We start from the raw sequence: 18,740 nt of genomic DNA on the forward strand, positions 1-18,740 counted from the left end.
TGTGTGTTTATAGTTTGTGGGTGTTTACTTGCTAAAGAAAAAGGGAATTTCACCACTTTTTTGTGACTCAAGACAACTTCAAACTCAGGTTTACTAAGCCTTACCTTATCACAATGCCAAGCAAGACGCTAAAATTGCTGACTTATTTGCGTTTTTATACCCCATACAAAAAAAAGAAAACAAAGTTCACAAACTGTACTTTGAAGAATCTGCATTTAGTGTAGGACAATCCAATACTTTAGTCTGAAGGTTGTGTTTTTATTTGATTGGATCTAACTTAGCCTAGATTCTATGCTATACCCAAATGACAGGATGTAGAGCAACTGAATGAATATGGATTCCGAAATTAAAGCATTTAGAAATGTATAGATATAAACATATTTTTGTTTAGCAAGGCCAAACTGAGGTAAATGACAAACCTGCATGGTGAACACACCTAACCAATAATGTAGCTCCACTAAACACCATTAGCTCACTAGAATATTAACCTTACTACTACTAAACACATAGAAACAACTGTGGTTGTCAAATTTATATATTGTCCCGTCTCCTTCACTGCTGTGAACTTTTCCACCCTCTAATTTACACTGCGTCCACTCTGCAGCCAAGGAGCAGGTACTAGACCAAAATAGCTTTACCTAAGGATTTAAAGTAGTTTAAAGTTCTTTACTTTTTGTTTTAATGTATCCTAAAATTTTCTCTAGTTACAATGATGAGTACATTGAGTGCAAAAAATCTATATTTACTGTTTATTTTGGTGTGTTAACTGTTTAATTTTGCTTTGATTTTGTAAGTTATTCTATGAAGCCTAATGATCTAATATGTAAAATGGCTAATACACACATATATGTAAAAGGGATGTCCTGATCTGGTATTGATAATATAAGCCAAAAACACAAGTATAATATGAATATATGAGCCTGCATCTAAAATGTTTAAAATTTATTGTTAGAAATTGATTCTAAATTGGTTAGTTGTTCTTATACACATTGTTAACTGTTGTTTTTTTTATATAATATAACTTGATGGAGCCTTTTTACTCCATTCTGTGCAATGAAATAAATAATATGCATAATTTGTTCTGATATCCTCTCAAGTTTATAGTGGAATCAGCCAATACTCAAAGCTGTGATATCTGTATCGTATCAGAAATGAAAAGGCTGTCAGGACACCCTCAATATGTATTAATCTGGCCATTAAATTAGCTGTTTGTTTAGTGCAGAGTGCAAAGAACAGCCTAGAGAAGCAGAGACATATTGTAAATTATGGCTCAAAGCCATGAAACATTTTTAATTTGATCAGCTAAAAAGGCTAAATGAGGTTCACCATCTTGATCAGCACAACAAGAGTGACACAGCAATCAGGTAAACAATCATTCTATCCACCATAGATTGACAAGCTCCAGGATTTAACTGACATTGGGCTCAGTTTGCCCCAGACTGCTCAATCCAGAGGACCTTAGGCCAAATAAAACCTTTGTTTTCAAATCCCACGATGTGACAATTAACAGAACCCCCTTAGTAACGGAAGCTACTGCAATCTCTGCTCCAGTTGTAGACATGCCCAAAATAGAAAGTGATACTTATGAATTTTATGAGCAGATTTAAAGTTCGCAAAGCATTATATTAGAGAAGCCAAATGGTCTGCTAAGGGTTTCAATATTTGGCAAAAACAGCAATGCAGGCGTTCAGGTGGCTAAGCGGTTAGCGCATGCGACCCATATACGGAGGTCTTAGTCCTTGACGCGGCGGACCCGGGTTTGAATCCGACCTGTGGTCCTTTGCTGCACGTCTCTCCCCTTCTCTCATACCCCCTTTCCTGTCAGCCTACTGTCAAAAAAACAAGCTACTAGCAAAAACAAAAAAACCGACAATGCGCTACAAGAAGTTAGTTCTGTTATTAGGGATTAGTGAAATAGCAAAACCGTACCCATCGCTGTCATGTAGGGTGTTGGAAAGTCTCTGATTTGGATATATGCTGGTGAAGATTCTGTCATCCGGGTCATAGTTACACTGGATAACAGCGCTGTTTTTAGGTTGTTTACATAAACTTGTTAGCCATCATAAGTCATTCTAATAACTGAAAATACTTTACCTCCTGCAGATGATATAAATATTTGATAACAGGAAAAAAATACAACAAATAAAGATGATTTAATCCACTCAGGAAAAACAAAAATATCCTGAGTGGATCCTATCATAATTCATCCATGAAAGGGCTACTCAGAGCTACTGCTTTTGCTGAGCTGACTGAAGGACCTTTAGCTTTTCAATCACTTTCCTTGGCCAGCAATGACGGCAGCCTTGTACGTCATCGGCATAAAGCATTTTTTGTTCTGCCGGGTTTTTAATTATTTTACATTACACTGTGAGCAGGAGAAGCACGCTAATGCAGACTGGTGTTTGCCTGGGCCTGGCATTATTTGGCTAACTTAATGCTGATGTGCTTTCAAATAGCAGCACTCAGAGCTTTTGCCACATCATTTATAATGACCTGACCCACATCCACCCCAAAGCACCGGCACTAATGCACCACTGGGGGAAGCATGGACTCCATGACACTCAAAAACACACACAAAAGCATTTGAATCTGCAGATGTGACAGATGTTTATACATACAAACACACACTCGGTACCCAGGAATGCATGTATTGTATTTTTTGTTGCTTATCCATAGTTGTTTCTTTTCCTTTACACATTACAAAGACCTCAACAAAATGTGAAGCAATGTTATGCCATGAATTTTAATTCTTAGTTTTTGGTATTTTGATAGGAGCTTGTGTAGTGTTCAAACAGCTGTTTTCAAGTAAGTAATGCGCTGGTTGTGGGTACACATGCGTGCGACTTCACACTTTGGTTCCGATGAACTTATTATACAATCTGACGTGCCTTGCTGGAAATGTAACTTCTAGATGTTTAGCTCCTCGATCAGCTTACTTCCATATGCAGAGCTATGTTCAAAGAATTAACCCTCAAACTCTTTTCACAATCAGTAACAACAACACGTCAATGTTTCTTTTGTTCTGATTTTATGTGATAGACCAATGCATAGCAGTAAATAATTGAATATGAGGAAAAATGATGCAACAATTGTCATTGTTGTAAAAAGAATTATTCATTTTTTCTTTGCACTACAGGTGCTGGTCATAAAATTAGAATATCATGAAAAAGTAGATTGATTTCAGTAATTCCATTTAAAAAGTGAAACTTGTATATTATATTCATACATTACATACAAACTCATATATTTCAGATGTTTATTTTGTTTAATTTTGATGATTACAAATGACAACAAATGAAAATCTGAAATTCATCATATCAGAAAATTAGAATATTACTGAAGACCAATAAAAACAAAGGATTTATAGAAATGTTGGCCAACTGAAAAGTATGAAAATGAAAAGTATGAGCATGTACAGCACTCAGTATTTAGTTGGGCCTCCTTTGGCCTGTATTACTGCAGCAATGCGGCGTGGCATGGAGTCGATCAGTCTGTGGCACTGCTCAGGTGTTATGATAGCCTAGGTTGCTCTAATAGTGGCTTTTAGCTCTTCTGAATTGTTGGGTCTGGTGTATTGCATCTTCTTCTTCACAATACCCCATAGATTTTCTATGGGGTTAAGGTCAGGAGAGTTTGCTGGCCAATTAAGAACAGGGATACCATGGTCCTTCAACCAGGTACTGGTAGCTTTGGCACTGTGTGCAGGTGCCAAGTCCTGTTGGAAAATGAAATCTGCATCTCCAAAAAGTTGGTCACCTGCAGGAAGCATGAAGTGCTCTAAAACTTCCTGGTATGTGGCTGCGTTGACCCTGGACCTCAGAAAACACAATGGACCAACACCAGCAGATGACATGGCACCCCAAACCATCACTGACTGTGGAAACTTTACACTGGACTTCAAGCAACGTGGATGAAGTGCCTCTCTTCTTTTCCTCCAGACTCTGGGACCTTGATTTCCAAAGGAAATGCAAAATTTACTTTCATCAGAGAACATGACTTTGGTCCTGTTTCTCTTTAGCCCAGGCAAGACGCTTCTGACGCTGTCTGTGGTTCAAGAGTGGCTTGACACAAGGAATGCGACAGCAGAAACCCATGTCTTTCATACGTCTGTGTGTGGTGGTTCTTGAAGCACTCACTCCAGCTGCAGTCCACTCTTTGTGAATCTCCCCCACATTTTTGAATGGGTTTTGTTTCACAATCCTCTCCAGGGTGCGGTTATCTCTCTTGCTTGTACACTTTTTTCGACCACATCTTTTCCTTCCCTTCGCCTCTCTATTAATGTGCTTGGACACTGAGCTCTGTGAACAGCCAGCCTCTTTAGCGATGACCTTTTGTGTCTTGCCCTCCTTGTGCAAGGTGTCGATGGTCGTCTTTTGGACAACTGTCAAGTCAGCAGTCTTCCCCATGATTGTGTAGCCTATAGAACTAGACTGAAAGACCATTTAAAGGCTTTTGCAGGTGGTTTGAGTTAATTAGCTGATTAGAGTGTGGCACCAGGGGCCATCAATTTTGAACCTTTTCACAATATTCTAATTTTCTGATATGATGAATTTGAGATTTTCATTTGTTGTCATTTGTAATCATCAAAATTAAACAAAATAAACATCTGAAATATATGAGTTTGTATGTAATGTATGAATATAATATACAAGTTTCACTTTTTAAATGGAATTACTGAAATCAATCTACTTTTTCATGATATTCTAATTTTATGACCAGCACCTGTATATAAAACACAATATTATAAACTTTGATCAACAAAGCCCTTTTCAATGCTTGATCCCAAAAGGAGAAGTTTTTTGTACAAACCTGCCAACGATCATTAATTATTCGGAAAGCAGCTGAGGCCCATAATCGTTCAGGAGGAGCTACAGAGATCTGTTGCTCAGGTGGGTGAATCTTGTCCCTGAACACGTACTAGTCATGCGCTTTATAAATTTGCACTTAAGGGAGAAGGCAATAAAAAAAAAAATCTTGTCCAAGCTCAAGGTGCTTTTGTTAGAGGAGACCAAAATTAAACCTTTTGTCCCACATCACCATAGCAAAACATGGAAGTAGCCCCGAAAAGGTACTTAAGCAGGAGCAGCACCACTTCAACTTATTTGTTTAGGTAGCAGTCAAAGCAATCAAAATATAACATTAAATCCAAAAACCCCTTCAGACTACAACTGCTCTGATTCTTAACTAGTTTTTGATTTAACTCTGTTGTCACCCTCAGTGTCTCAGAGTTGATGCAGAGACTTGATGCTTACTGCTGTATCGAATATCAGGTGTTTTGTTTCTGCCTTTGGGTTGAAATCTGTAATAAAGCTCCTCATATTTGTCGTGTTTCAACACATCTCCTTTTAGTTTTTACATAACCTGCATGTAGTGCGGCACTTTTTCCCTTCAGCACATGGGAGGCAGGAATGTGTTGCATAGAAAGTTGTGTTCCTTAAAGAATTAGCCTCCCAGTTCAACAAAATTAGGTCATAAGTTATCATGAATAAGTATTATCATTTGAATGAGTCAGAATCGCGGATCTTCACATCTGGATGTGGTGAAACAGTGAATCATTCTCCTTCCCTTATACTAGGAGTTAAATATTGCAGTTCAGACCCTCTCATCCAATCCAAGAGAGGGTTTTTTTATTTTTTATTTTTTTTACATACGAACAACCAAAAAAGTCATTTAAGAGTGTAAAGACATTCGCTATCTCCAAGACATGCAGCTGTTATTGCAGCAAATTGCCAAATACAAATGTGCTTGACTTTTTTTTAGAATCCTTACACTGTTGGTCTATCACATAAAACTCAAATGAAAATAAAGGTTATTGATGAAACATGACTAAACAGGGAAAGGTTTAAATGGCATGAATCCTTTTGCGAGGCACTGTTGAGCCCTGGCTGGAATCTCTCTCTGGCATTTTGCTGCATCAGCGTCACAGCATTATCCTGTCTCCTAACTATATTCTCGCTCTCGACTGCAGTCTACATGCTGATCCGTCCGCCGTCCTTAGCTATGGAGACCGCTCCTCTGCTTGAGTACTAAAAACAGTCATAGTTCAACTCTAGATTGCCCTCAGTGGCTCTGAGTGCTAATAGTAGAGCAGACTGTCCTGACATGGCATTGCATGCTCAGCTGTTCACTTCTCTGTCTGTTTCCTCTTCTGGGACATGGGAGTGTGTGTGTTTTTTGTGTGACTGTTCCTGCACATGAATAGCACACACCAGACCTGAGCAAAAACGTACTTTCTGATTTCACAGCTTCTGCTTGTTTCTTACCTTTCTGAGATTGCCAGCTTGATGGGTTTTACCATAATTAGATTTAAAGTTATGCAAACAATTGGGTTTCTTTTCAATTAAATTTTCATAAAATGAGACTCAGTCAAGGGGTTTTCTGTCAAATCTCCAAAATAAAGGAGAACTTTATAAAACAATGTTTTGACAAAAACCTAGACTCCTTTCGATTTGTTTTTATTTGTATCGCCCCCCCAAAAATGAAATTTACATTATAATTAGTGTATGTTTGTATTTAATATCTGTTGACCATCATCAACTGAATTGAAATGGCTCAAACTGAATCTGTATTAATGTAGTTTGAAATCAAATACATTGGTTTGAAAATGATTTCACTAAATTTAAATAGAATTTAATGGGATTTTCCTTTTGAAATGGATGCGATTGTATTGAAAATTCAACTCATCTGTTTTTATGTTCAGTTCTATAATCAATTTCTGTTAAAAAATTCAGATTCTTGTGACATCTGGGTCTTTTAGCTATATAATCAAACCCAATTTTCACATCAGGTTAAGATTCTTTTACTGCATTTTGAGCTGAGGCAGTGGAGCTCAGCGGATATGAGCTCAGTAGATGTCGTCAACAATGTCAAACAACCTTGTAAAAACTGAAGGGCTAACAGTTATGCTAACTGTAGTGATTAGCTAAAGATGCTAAATGCTTAATTACAAAGATGCTAAATGCTAAATTATGCCACTAATGTTCTGGGCATTCAATTTTTCCCCATCTATATATTTGACATAACTGACACGATTTATGATATCTACAATGCTGATTAACGCTTCACTGCTTTAGCTTAAATGCCGTTTAAGAATAAAAGTGCTCAGCCTGAAATTATTTAATCTGTGTTTTTATTTCTCTGTGGCTGAAGGACCTAGAGGTTTGCCAAAGTAAATACATTCGTTTTCAGTTTAAAGAAATTCCTTTTCAGACCAATTACATGAAAACAGATTCAATACGGCAGTTAAAATTCAACTTATGAGTTTAAGCCTAGCTTGACATTCCTTGAAACAGGTGGCATCACTTTTCTCAGATTATATCCAAGATATAAATTTAAAACACGACTATAAAGAAAATATAGTCATATAGATACAGATGCCATGAACGTGCATCCCGCATTTAATGATTGTGAGGTGAAAATGATCTTGAAATGATACTTTTTGTATTTTGACGGAGAAAAGTTTTAAACCATCCAACATTTTAACATTTAAGTGGAGAAAAAAAGCCCCACATTAAGGAAAAATGTTGGATTGAATTCATTGATGGTACAGATATGATCATGCCAAGCTATTTAAATATATAATTAAGCCATTTGTGTAACCGATAATTATAATTTTTGAAATTTCTTTAGACAATCAACCTTTAATCGGTAACCCACATCATCCATTTTCCTCGGATAAATCTGTAACGCTTGTGGTGCGTTATCATTATGTATTCCTTAACCTTATATCTCTTTTTTTTTTCCTCTGGAACCTTTGTCTACCCAGGCTGTTTTGTTTTATTTTCTGTGCATTTCAGAATGGGGTCTGAGACCTGCGCCACTTATAGAGTTAAACAGTTAATTCTCTAGGAAAACAGATCTCTGCCTAATGCATCACCAGAGTCCAAACCATGATTAAAAGCATTGCAATTTTAACATTGTTTTCTAGTGGCTTTGGTTTTAAAGCCTCAGAGTGCTGTCCTAAAGTGTCTGGATTCTAAAGTAAAAATTAGGAAACTAAGGCTGTGTCTGAATGTCCACCCTAACCACTATATAGGGCACTATATAGTGGTTTACCCCATTTTAGATGAGTGTCCGAATGTCTAGTGGATGAAAAAGTAGTAGACTAAAATCTTCCACATGGGATTTGTTGTCACAGGGGCCCGCTGTCGCTACCCGGCGACAAATAACAAAGATGGCGCAGGCACCATGTTGGGAAGCAAAGTTATGTAACCAACGGGGAGCGAAAAGTAGCGATTATCTGTCCAAACGGTCAGTTAACCGAGTCCCCGCTCTATATAGTGATCGAGGGATTTAGGGGTCAGGGCGGACGTTCGGACACAGCCACAATCAAAATCACTTCTAAATTGAGTGGAGCTTGTATTTTTCTAAAGATCCCTTTTAAAGATTTTTTAAATAAAAAAAACTTCTCAAATGCTTCTCAAGTCTCCTTCAGTGCTTTTACTTCATTTAAAATTAAAAACCATACATAACGCAGAAAAAGATGTGACTGAATGCTGACACTCTAAAATGCTGCGATATTTATCAAGACTGGGTTCAAGTGTTGGGTTTGGACACAAAATACAATTGTTTAAAGAAACTTAGCCCAAGAGAGAATGCAACAACTCAAACAAAAGGCTTTGATAAATAGAAATTAGCCTCATCTCACCACAAAGCTCTGACTCTTGTTCAGGGTCCATTTAAAAATGCCTCTCCTTCAGCGGAGCAGTTTTAGAGTCGTTTATAAAACTCACTATGGTCCTGAAAAGCTTCCTTGGGTTGAAGAAAGCCCCATTTCTCTGCGTCGCTTTGGAGAACATTTGTAAAGCAACCCAAAATGTGACAAATCCACATTCATCCTGCAGCCATGTGGAGAATTTAGTAAGGTTAAAAAAAGTCTGCAAAGCTCCCAGTTGGAGGACTCCTTCAAAAAAGTGATATCATGCAGTTAATAAGTCTCCATTTTATCCAACAAATAAAGAGTATCATTAGTTATTAAACAGTCATCTAATAATTCTTTTTATTTTTGGATGTTGCCAGAAACCCATTTAAAAAGATCGTCCTTCAAAAGCTGAGGCCAAAAGACAAGTTTAGTGTCCAGTGTTGACTGTTTTTGTTGTCTAAATTTAAGGTGCGCTTGACTTATTTTCCTGCTGCGCACATCATATGGTAAAGCCCGTCCTCTTGGCACTCGAGGAAAAAAATTTTTTTTACGAATAACGAGATGTAAATCAGTTTAACCCTGAAAAGTAACTCTAAACAGTTCTTGTTTGAGAACAGTAATGATTTTTTTAAATTTTTTTGCACGGTATGAATCTTGAGGAAATAAGTGTTAATTTCTTCTAGGAGATGTGAGAGTAAGAAGTCAGGTTGGATTTGAACCGGAACGACGAAGCTCCCACCCCTACCTTTGCATAGACTTCCGAACTCTTCACAGTGAGTATGGACCCCCAGTCCGCTGTCTTAAATCATTCCCACTAGACGCCAAACCCATCACAACCTGCTGATCACCTATAAAAAATTTTCCATTGCATCAAAGCAGTTAATACCCTATAGACCCAGGGTGAAGCTCATATACAGCATGAATTTCGTGCTACCATTGGCTGAAACTATACATACAGAACTTATTAATTTTACACTTTAAGCCCCACTGATATATTCTTATCAAGTTGCAGAGAAACCAGTTCTAACAGGATCTGGTGATGCCCACGTACTATTTCATTAATTTTCATTAATTACTTTCGTCTAGTTGAAATAGCCTCGGCTGCATCTTAAGTTCCTACTCTCACGCATTTAGTTGGTAGGGAAGGGAGGAGTTTGCATTATAACAGATGACTATTTTGTTTTAAGAAGGAGGACTACAACTTTCACTATGCATACTTGACAGACGATAGTTTTCTTAGTTTTGAAAGTCTTAGCTTGACCACATATTCTTTCTTTCATTGATCAGCAAGCTTTCTAATCTAACTATATAACCCTGTTCCAGAAATGTCAGTCAAGCTTTAGGGCTTTGCTTGTGGAGGAGGTGCTTCTTTCTTGGCCTGTCAAATTTGTGGTGAATTAAAACTTTCTTAATTGTGCACAGTGACTATGGTTAGCCCGGAGCTTTCAGATTATAGCTGACTGAAGCCTCAGTGGTTCCTGGGTTGTACTTCAACATCCAGACTAATTCTCTTTCATCAGAGGTACCAGTTTGGATCTGACGGGTTAAGGTTCCCGTATAATGTCCATCCTCAGTCATTTTTCAAAATGTTTAAAAGCCTGGTCGATACCAGGGAACCAATCAGCATTCATTAGCTTTAACCGTTCAAGTATGCGGGGAACATATGAATAGCTTTGAAAAGCACGTGGTTTCTCTGGAACTTGCTTATAGACATTAACCAAATATTATTGGGGGGAATGCAAATACTGGAGTCTGTTTGCTTTATTATCTATTTGGATTAGAGAAAACAAATTCAAACTTGCTAACCCAGTTTTTAAAAGTCACTGAATCAGGAGGTGTTCATGCAATCTTCTAACCAGCCTACATGTCTTAAAAGAACAGAGTTTTGTTTTAAATGATCTGAGCGTTTTAAGTTCTTCTTAGAGTATAAACCTCCAGGCAATATGACCCCCGTGTAACATACTTGCCTCTGATAATGAGAGGCATTATAAAACGGTTGGTTCCTCTTCTGGAAAACTTAGTGAGGCACGCCTCTCTTTGATGTGATCAAGAACTTTTCTCTAACTCTTTATTGAAACAGACGAGTTTCTAAAATACTTGTTTTTAACTCCTGTGGATTTTATGACCACGAAGTAATCCTACCTCCCTCTGATGAACTTCCAGAGCACTGCTGCAGTTTAGACATACACTTTGCATTTGTACAGTGTGCCTTTGTGTGTGTGAAGGATAAAGACAACCAACAAAGCATGTCTGCTGTGTGATCCCAGACGAAAGGCTTATGAGTAGGCGGCTGTGTCAGCAGCGACTGTTTGGATATCGCTGTGTTGGTGTCGGTTCCCCACCGAGGCCGTACCCAGCCAAATGCTTCTCCGAGCCTAATGAGCTTCTGGGGGAAAACACACCAAGAGGTTCCGTTCATATGTCACATCGTTTGAAAAAAAATACTTCTTTTTGCAGCACGGCTCAGCTGCGGATCTTTGTCGTCTGACTCCGGTACTGAAAAGAGGGTCCACAGGCTGCTCAGCTTCCAGAGATACCTGCACTCGTCCCGTCTGCTGCGGGGAATCCCTCAGCAGATCCCCCTCCCCATCCTGGACGAAGACTACAGCGGACAGGCTAGAGTATGTAGCTTAGTGTTAAAAGAATGGAAAACATATCACTACCACATAATGAACCAGGATCTCCTGCATCTCTGTTTTTCTTTTTTTCTCTTTTAGTGCATGTTGGAAAAAGTTGGCAACTGGAATTTTGACATTTTCCTATTTGATAAGTTGACAAACGGTGAGTAAAAGTTGTTATTTTACATTAAATAAAAATGCGTTTAAAATTTGGTTGGGCCTAAAGATGCACTGACATGTTTAGTCTGATGATAGTCAGATATATGTAACTATTAAAAAGAAAAATGCCTTCTCCCTTGCACCACTACTGGCATACTTTGAAATTAAAGCCTGGTTGGCTCTGAAGTTTTTATATCTGAAGTGATGGTGTTTGGTCCCAGTAACCTTTGTGAATCCCCCCCGTTGACTTTTGTGTTTTAACAGTTTTTTTTTTTTTTTTTTAAAGCCTGTCGTCTCAAATTTGTGTTTTAAGATGGACAGAGATTTTAAATTGGATCGGCGAATCAGCTCTGTAGTTAAGTCCAGCTTTTATCATTTAAGACAGTTGGCCAAGGTCAAACCTTTTCTTGCAAAGTAGCACTTTGAAACTTTAACCCTCTCCAGGCAGATGTTGCAGATTTGCAACAGTTAATTACTCCACATCCATATTTTAAAAGCTTTTGTTACTCAGAAGTACAACAGAAGGACTTAGTTGTGCATTTGCAACAAACAGTTTCTCTCCAGTTCACCAGATAGCACTGCTGACTCACTTTTAACATGGCTGAGTCCTTGGCGTCTCTGAAACAGATTTTCTAAGCACCAATTTCATATAAGTATCACTACCAATTTCCATTATTTTGAAATCAAAACTACATAAGATGAATCGTGATTGTCTATAGATATGACACATGCCAATTAGTAGATTTGATCTCCTCTGGGTTTTTCACCAGAGGCATCTCAATTTCAATGTTGTGGATTCGCAAGGTGTGCCCAAACAGGTACCAATGGATGCTACATGCTTTATCTACTAGTTTGCCTATATTTAGGCAACAGTTTAACAGAAACGGCATTCTCAAAAGGTTTTGAGATGTCGTTGGAGAAAAAGTTTGAGGAAAAAGTTATATCTCAAATTTTGTGAGAGAATTTTTTTTTTCAAATTTTGTTTTGTTAATATTTTGTTTGTGACATTCAAATAAAGTTAACGTTCATATCAGATTCAGTCTTCAGTGTTAATTTACCACTCTGGGCCACTGTTGCAAATCTGCAACATCCCAGAATTCATTGCATGTGAAGGTCTCTCTCTCATAAAAAAGTCTGAATTGTATATTACTATCCCATATGATAATTTTCTCCAAATATCACATTTTTCCTGCAACTACAACTTAATTTGAGCCTGAGAGGGTTAATCCATGCCTTTGTTACATCTCGGCTGGACTACTGTAATGCACTTTATTTTGGGGTGAGCACGTCTCCAGTTGGTGCAAAATGCAGCCGCACACCTTTTATCTGGCCACCCTTCATTGGCTGTCTGTTCATTTTAGACTTAGACAGCTATATTGTCATTTTGTATACACAAGAGTGTTTACAAAATGAAGTTTCGTTTATACAGCTATCAGGCAATGAATGAGCAGCAGCTTAGCAGTAAAAGGGAATAGTTCTGTTTCATAAAGTGCAGCAGTGATTTTAGGATTCCTTTATTTGTTTTTAAGTCTTTAAATTGCTCGCCCCTCCCGACCTCTCTGAGCTTTTCCAGCCCTATGCTCCCACTCTGTGCCTCAGGTCAGCTGACCTGCTGTCTAAAACATATTGTGATCATTTGGCTTTTAACACAGCATGAGGCTCTCTCTTTTTTGCATTTGTGGTTTGTTTTATTGTTTCTTTTAATTTGTTTTAATTCATAAATTTTATTATATTTGTTTTATTTCTTTAAACTTCTATGTTGTTTATATACAATCTTACCTTAAGGGCTTTATAAATAAAGTTGAGTTGAGTTGACAGCTCTATGGCTGAACATCTGACAATGGTGCCCTCTACTGGCCGGCAATGCTCTACAGATATTACTTCATGATTCAATCATCTGACGTTAACAATGTCCTCTATGGAAAGCCTTCCAACAGGATAACCACCAAATCATAACACAACGGCTAGAAAACTTGAGTTTTATTCATGTATAAGAATGAACCAAAGTCCAGACCTGAATTTCTTTGTGTAAAACTTCAGACATTCTCTCCCTTCAATCACTGAGTTTAAGCAATTTAGCAGATATTGATTCAGGAACCATTCAAATGAAACGCATTGCAGTTTTGAACTGAAGTTCCATAGTTCTTTTCTAACACTAACCTTAGGGAAGTTAAGCCTCTCTATAAAGCATTAAGTAGTAGCTGTTCTTGCACAGGAAACAGCCTGATCACCCTGACGATCCACCTGCTGAACCAGTACGGCCTGGTGGACCTCTTCCAGCTGGATATGGTCAAACTCTGGAGGTTCCTGGTTCTGGTTCAGGAGGACTACCACAACGACAACCCATATCACAACTCTGTTCATGCTGCAGATGTCACACAAGCCATGTACTGCTACCTACAGGAGCCCATGGTGAGTCATTTGGCTTCAGTTTGTTGTTGGCCAGAAGAAATCCTGCAGGAAATCTTATAGAGTTGTTTTTTTTTTCTTGTGTCTCTTGCTAAGGATTACACATGCAGAATAAAAGGTTGATGACAGAACCATGATTACTGTCATTTGTAAATGTGCTGGTACTTTAACAAAATCTCATAACAGTGTCATTACTGCTGTCCCACCAGCTTGCAAAGTCTCTAACATCTTACGACATCCTGCTGGGAATCCTTGCGGCTGCCACACATGACTTGGACCACCCTGGGGTCAACCAGCCTTTTCTCATCAAGAGTGATCACTATTTAGCCACACTCTATAGAGTAAGACATTTCAGAGATTAAAAAGCAACCTGCCAAACTTTCCCGCATCCCATCAGAAAATGGGATGTAAATTGTGTGAATTTTTTTCCTTTTTCCCGTTTAAACAGAATACCTCAGTTCTGGAAAACCACCACTGGAAATCGGCAGTGGGTCTCCTGAGAGAGACCGGGCTGTTCTCTCATCTGCCAGCTGAGGACAGGTAACTTCAAGCCTCTTTACTGTATGTTACGGAGTGCAAAGACAACGACGATTACATGCTTTTCTCTGTAAACCCAGCATGAACATGGAGAGGGAACTGGGCTCTTTGATCCTGGCCACGGACATCAGCCGACAGAACGACTACCTGTCCAGGTTCCGCACCCACCTGGACCAGGAAAGCCTGTGCTTAAGCAATGCCAGCCATCGTCACTTCGCCCTGCAGGTTGGTGCACGTAACAGACCTCAGCCTGTCTGCAAAACCAGCGGGTTCTTATCTTGTTTTCCCTCTTTGCTTCTCCTCAGATGGCTCTGAAGTGCGCAGACATCTGTAACCCCTGCAGACCCTGGGAGCTGAGCAAACAGTGGAGCGAGAAAGTGACAGAGGAGTTTTTCCAACAGGGTATCCGTGACACACGTTATATTCAGTCACTTGCTCTGTGCTTTAGTTTTAATTTGCTCTCACTCTAAAACTGTTTATGCATAAATCATTTACTTCATTTCCGCGCTTGTTTCATGCAGGAGACATCGAGAAGAAACACAAACTTGAAGTTAGCCCACTTTGTGACAGAGAGAAGAACACCATCAGCAACATCCAAATAGGTGAGCATGCTAGCTATAAACAATATTTACCATTATAGATACTTATGGGCAGCAACATCCATCCTAATAATGCATCTTGAATCATTTTTTTTGCCTGTAAGGGAAGTTTAGTGAATTATCTAATCCAAATATTGTCAAAATCATACATAGAGTCAAAGATTTGGATACATCCCTACACATGTTTGATAAATGTTACTTGTTATGGTACTTGTTAAGGCTATTGGTAGCTTCTAGCATATTCCCAGCTTTATATTTTAGCACTATAGCTATCAAATATGGTTTACTGATAGAAATCTGACCTCCTCAGTATAGTTTATAAGAAGTCAGTAAGATTGAGGTGGGGTTTTTGCAGATGCACATTTTTTCCTTTTCTAGTACATCTTTGATGTCTTTATTTAGAGATAAACTGATAGGGAATTTTTTTAAAGGCTGATTATTTTGAGTCTAATGGAGGGTCTGAAGCCCTCACAACCCAAAGAACAGTTCTTTCCTCAGTCAAGCTAAATAAACTTAAAATGTTCTGTGTTTCTAGAAAAGGCAAGAAAATACAACATTTTTTAAAAATATCTACACACAACAAATTGTATCTTTAAAGAAACACCATTATAAATATGTTTTTAGGTTTAAAAAAACGGCCAAAATGGAATTCAGCATGTCTGGCTTTTTAAAGGTTGTTGATCATCCAGAAAACCGCTCTCATACTCCCGCTAAAAAACATCCTTGTGTCTTTAGGCTCAATCTCATGCACACATTCAGAGTAGTTAAAAAAAAGGAGTAAAAAAACTGCAACCTTTGTTAAAACATAAAAAGCAGGTTCTAAAGTTGTTAATCATTAAAGCAGGTTCTAAAGTTCTAGAGTCACTGTGGCTTCAGAGCCATAGGTTGTGGACCCACAGTCTAACAGATCTCTCATATGTACTGCAGATTTCTTTTAGGCTTAATTCTTGTAGCTTAATTGTTTTTTTTTCTTCTTCCATTTGAATGATGAAAATGGTACAAGGATATCAAATGTTACATTAAATTCAGTTTTAACAAAAAAAAGGAAAATTTATTTCTAAATCCAACAAAATATCAACCATGGACGGCAAATAGACGGAGCAGTCAGGCATTCACTCCATAATAAGCATGGCTGCTGAATGAATCGTCCAGGGGCGTCCTGATCGGCTGGCCTGGGAACGCCTTGGGGTTCCTCCTGAAGAGCTGGAAGAAGTGGCTGGGGAGAGGGAAGTCTGGGCCTCCCTTCTTAAGCTGCTGCCCCCGCGACCCGACCCCGGATAAGCGGAGGAAGATGGATGGATGGATGGACCCAAACTGTCTCCCTCAAATGAAAAAATGTTGGCCAACAACCAGGGCTCAGGTCAATCATGAACAGGAAACTGCTAAAACATTAAGTTTGCTGTTGGTATAACTAATCCAGTTATAAAAATAAAGAAAGCGCCGGTCTCAATCTTAGCAGGTAGGGGCCTGTCTCCAGCTGCCATAAGTCCAAATACATCAATCAAATTTGAATATTAAGTGCATTCATGCGTGCATTCATGAGTGCACCTAAACACCTGGTAGGAACCGTATAGTTTAGAGATAAGAACTAATGCCTCTGACTATCTATCGCCTCCAGGCTTTATGACCTACGTTGCAGAGCCGCTGTTCGGAGAGTGGGCCCGTTTCTCCAACACCCGTCTGTCTCAGACCATGCTGGGTCACATGGGGCTGAACAAGGCCAGCTGGAGTGGCCTGCAGCAGGAGCAAACCATCGTCTCTGAGGAGGCCGAGCTGAGCACGGCCAGTGAAGAAGCAGGAGGAAGCCGCTCCAAAGAAATACCTCAGGGAAGCAGAGAATCCTGACACTCGGTGTTTTTGCCCCCCACCCCTCCACTCTGAGGACAAGCAGAGCTCCCACTGCTGGCCTGACCTAATTTGAACACCTTGTTGATATTTTGTTGCTTTGGCCTACATCTTGATAAACCACTGATTTTTATTTTATTTTTTTGTATTTAATTTATTTAATTTTCTCTTTTTTTTTGGCATAGAGCAATACATAGATACCTCATTTGGCAACTGCTGTATTTCCTTTTCTTTTATTTGCTTAGTTTTATTTATTTAAGGACTGTATTTTAGGCATAATTGATAAAATATGCCAGTTTTTGTTGTCGTTGTGCAACGTTAAGGTGAAAGCAGTATAAACTGAAAGTTTTTTTTTTTTTTTTTTTTGGTATTTTTTGAAGTGCCAATTGAAAACAAAGATTAAAAAAAAAACTGACAGACAGCTGGAGTATTCAGACCCTCCTGAGACTTTCTGAGTATGCCGTGTTGCATCTGTACTAAAGATTCTTCCTAATGTAAAAGAAAAACAAAAAAAAAGAAATGTGACAAGCCCAGTCCTTCTGCTGCCTCTGAGAAGACTGTTTACACATCACCATGTTTGTTGTACTCTTTCCACTTGAACTGAAGTGACTCCCGTTGGCTCCACAGCTTGCCTTTGAAGCACAGACGTACAAAACGATGAGAACCACTCGTTCGAACTGTCGTCCCACTGTTGAAGCCATGAGCTGAACTTTATTCAAAACAAACCAGATGCCATATTAACTCCACCTGTGCTATAGTGTTGTTCCTGCACACCGGATGAGGTCCAGCTTCGTCTCCTTGACCTCCGGTCCTGCATCATCCTCAGTCCTGATCAACCACAGGGTGGTCCGAATCTTAGATCACACTTGGATCTCCTCTCCATGCAACTCCACTCGCTCAGGGTCTTACCAATCTTTTATTTTATCCAGCGAACGAGGAGGTTGGCTACATAAGATGAAGGTTGCTTTTTTCCCCCCCTGTTGTTGGCTTGGATAAGCCGAAGGAGACTCGCTCTGTGCAGAATGTCTCTCACAGCCACATGAATCCCACCGGACTGCTCGACGGATGCCTTATAACTATGCACAAACTATGCTAAGTGACCAAACCGACTCCTGTTCCCATCAAGTGCATGGTGTGCTTGTTTTTTTTTTTTTTAATGCACTGTCCCTTTGCCTTTTCTGTTGTAAGGAACAACTCCAGTTTCTTTTTTCTTCTTTTAGTGCAAATACAGAAACAGTCGAGTGAATTGAAAAACATTCCATTCCTTTTAGTTTGTCGGGTTTTCTCTGTTTTTGGTCATGTACAGTGGCACAGGTCGTGTTTGTGTTGAAACGTTTTGGAATGATAACAGGTGCTTTTCTTACTTTAGCTGATTTGTATTTTGCTGTAAAGTGCTGTAAGACTGTTGATACAACTGTTTACAATTTGTTGCGACAGCCATTTTTTGGGAAGACTTCAGTGTCGAGCCAGATTTTTTTGTAAAGGCTTTGCTGTATTGACCTTTTTGATACATGCCTGTTGCAGTTACCATTTGAGTAATAAAACCTGTTGTTGAATTTTCCATGAGTATGAAGGTATTTATGTAGCCTTCTAATGTTTAGTTTGGATTTAATCTGATGGATCATCATAAACTCGTTATAATGGAGAAAAGGGACCGTTTTCAGAAAGCAAATTTCCATATTTGTTTTTAACCTTCTTTACTCTGATGAATCTAAATAAATCCCAATGCAACCAGTTGCCTTCAGAGATAACCTAATTTCTTGATACGGTCCACCTGTTGTGTGCAGGCCTTTAGCCCGAACACAGGAACACAGCACACATTGATGGATGTTGGTGGTAAACTTCAATATAGTATCTGACTAATAACATCAGACAAGTGCAAGTCTTGCCCTATGATATGGAGATGTACGGAGCTGCAACTTGAACATAAAT

At 38.8% G+C, this 18,740-nt stretch overlaps 1 protein-coding gene across 5 annotated transcripts in view; it reads left to right on the top strand.

Annotated features, from left to right (window-relative positions):
• Nucleotides 1-18,369, top strand: part of pde7a (phosphodiesterase 7A) — a 45,342-nt gene extending 26,973 nt beyond the window's left edge. Inside the window, exons 3-13 of one of the 5 annotated variants that reach the window (XM_038293644.1) lie at nucleotides 2,773-2,805; nucleotides 9,325-9,414; nucleotides 11,099-11,262; nucleotides 11,359-11,422; nucleotides 13,634-13,830; nucleotides 14,037-14,168; nucleotides 14,276-14,367; nucleotides 14,445-14,589; nucleotides 14,670-14,766; nucleotides 14,886-14,966; nucleotides 16,582-18,369. In XM_038293644.1, coding sequence (XP_038149572.1) covers nucleotides 2,773-2,805; nucleotides 9,325-9,414; nucleotides 11,099-11,262; nucleotides 11,359-11,422; nucleotides 13,634-13,830; nucleotides 14,037-14,168; nucleotides 14,276-14,367; nucleotides 14,445-14,589; nucleotides 14,670-14,766; nucleotides 14,886-14,966; nucleotides 16,582-16,808 — 1,322 coding nt within the window. In that variant the 3' untranslated portion in view covers nucleotides 16,809-18,369. The remainder of the gene's footprint in view (nucleotides 1-2,772; nucleotides 2,806-9,324; nucleotides 9,415-11,098; nucleotides 11,263-11,358; nucleotides 11,423-13,633; nucleotides 13,831-14,036; nucleotides 14,169-14,275; nucleotides 14,368-14,444; nucleotides 14,590-14,669; nucleotides 14,767-14,885; nucleotides 14,967-16,581) is intronic. The other 4 variants (XM_038293645.1, XM_038293646.1, XM_038293648.1 and 1 more) reach the window with 4 other exon arrangements.
• Nucleotides 18,370-18,740: the final 371 nt, after the last annotated feature.

The sequence above is a fragment of the Cyprinodon tularosa genome, unplaced genomic scaffold (assembly GCF_016077235.1).
Source record: "Cyprinodon tularosa strain WSP-4 unplaced genomic scaffold, ASM1607723v1 ctg33, whole genome shotgun sequence".
Taxonomy (NCBI): domain Eukaryota; kingdom Metazoa; phylum Chordata; class Actinopteri; order Cyprinodontiformes; family Cyprinodontidae; genus Cyprinodon; species Cyprinodon tularosa.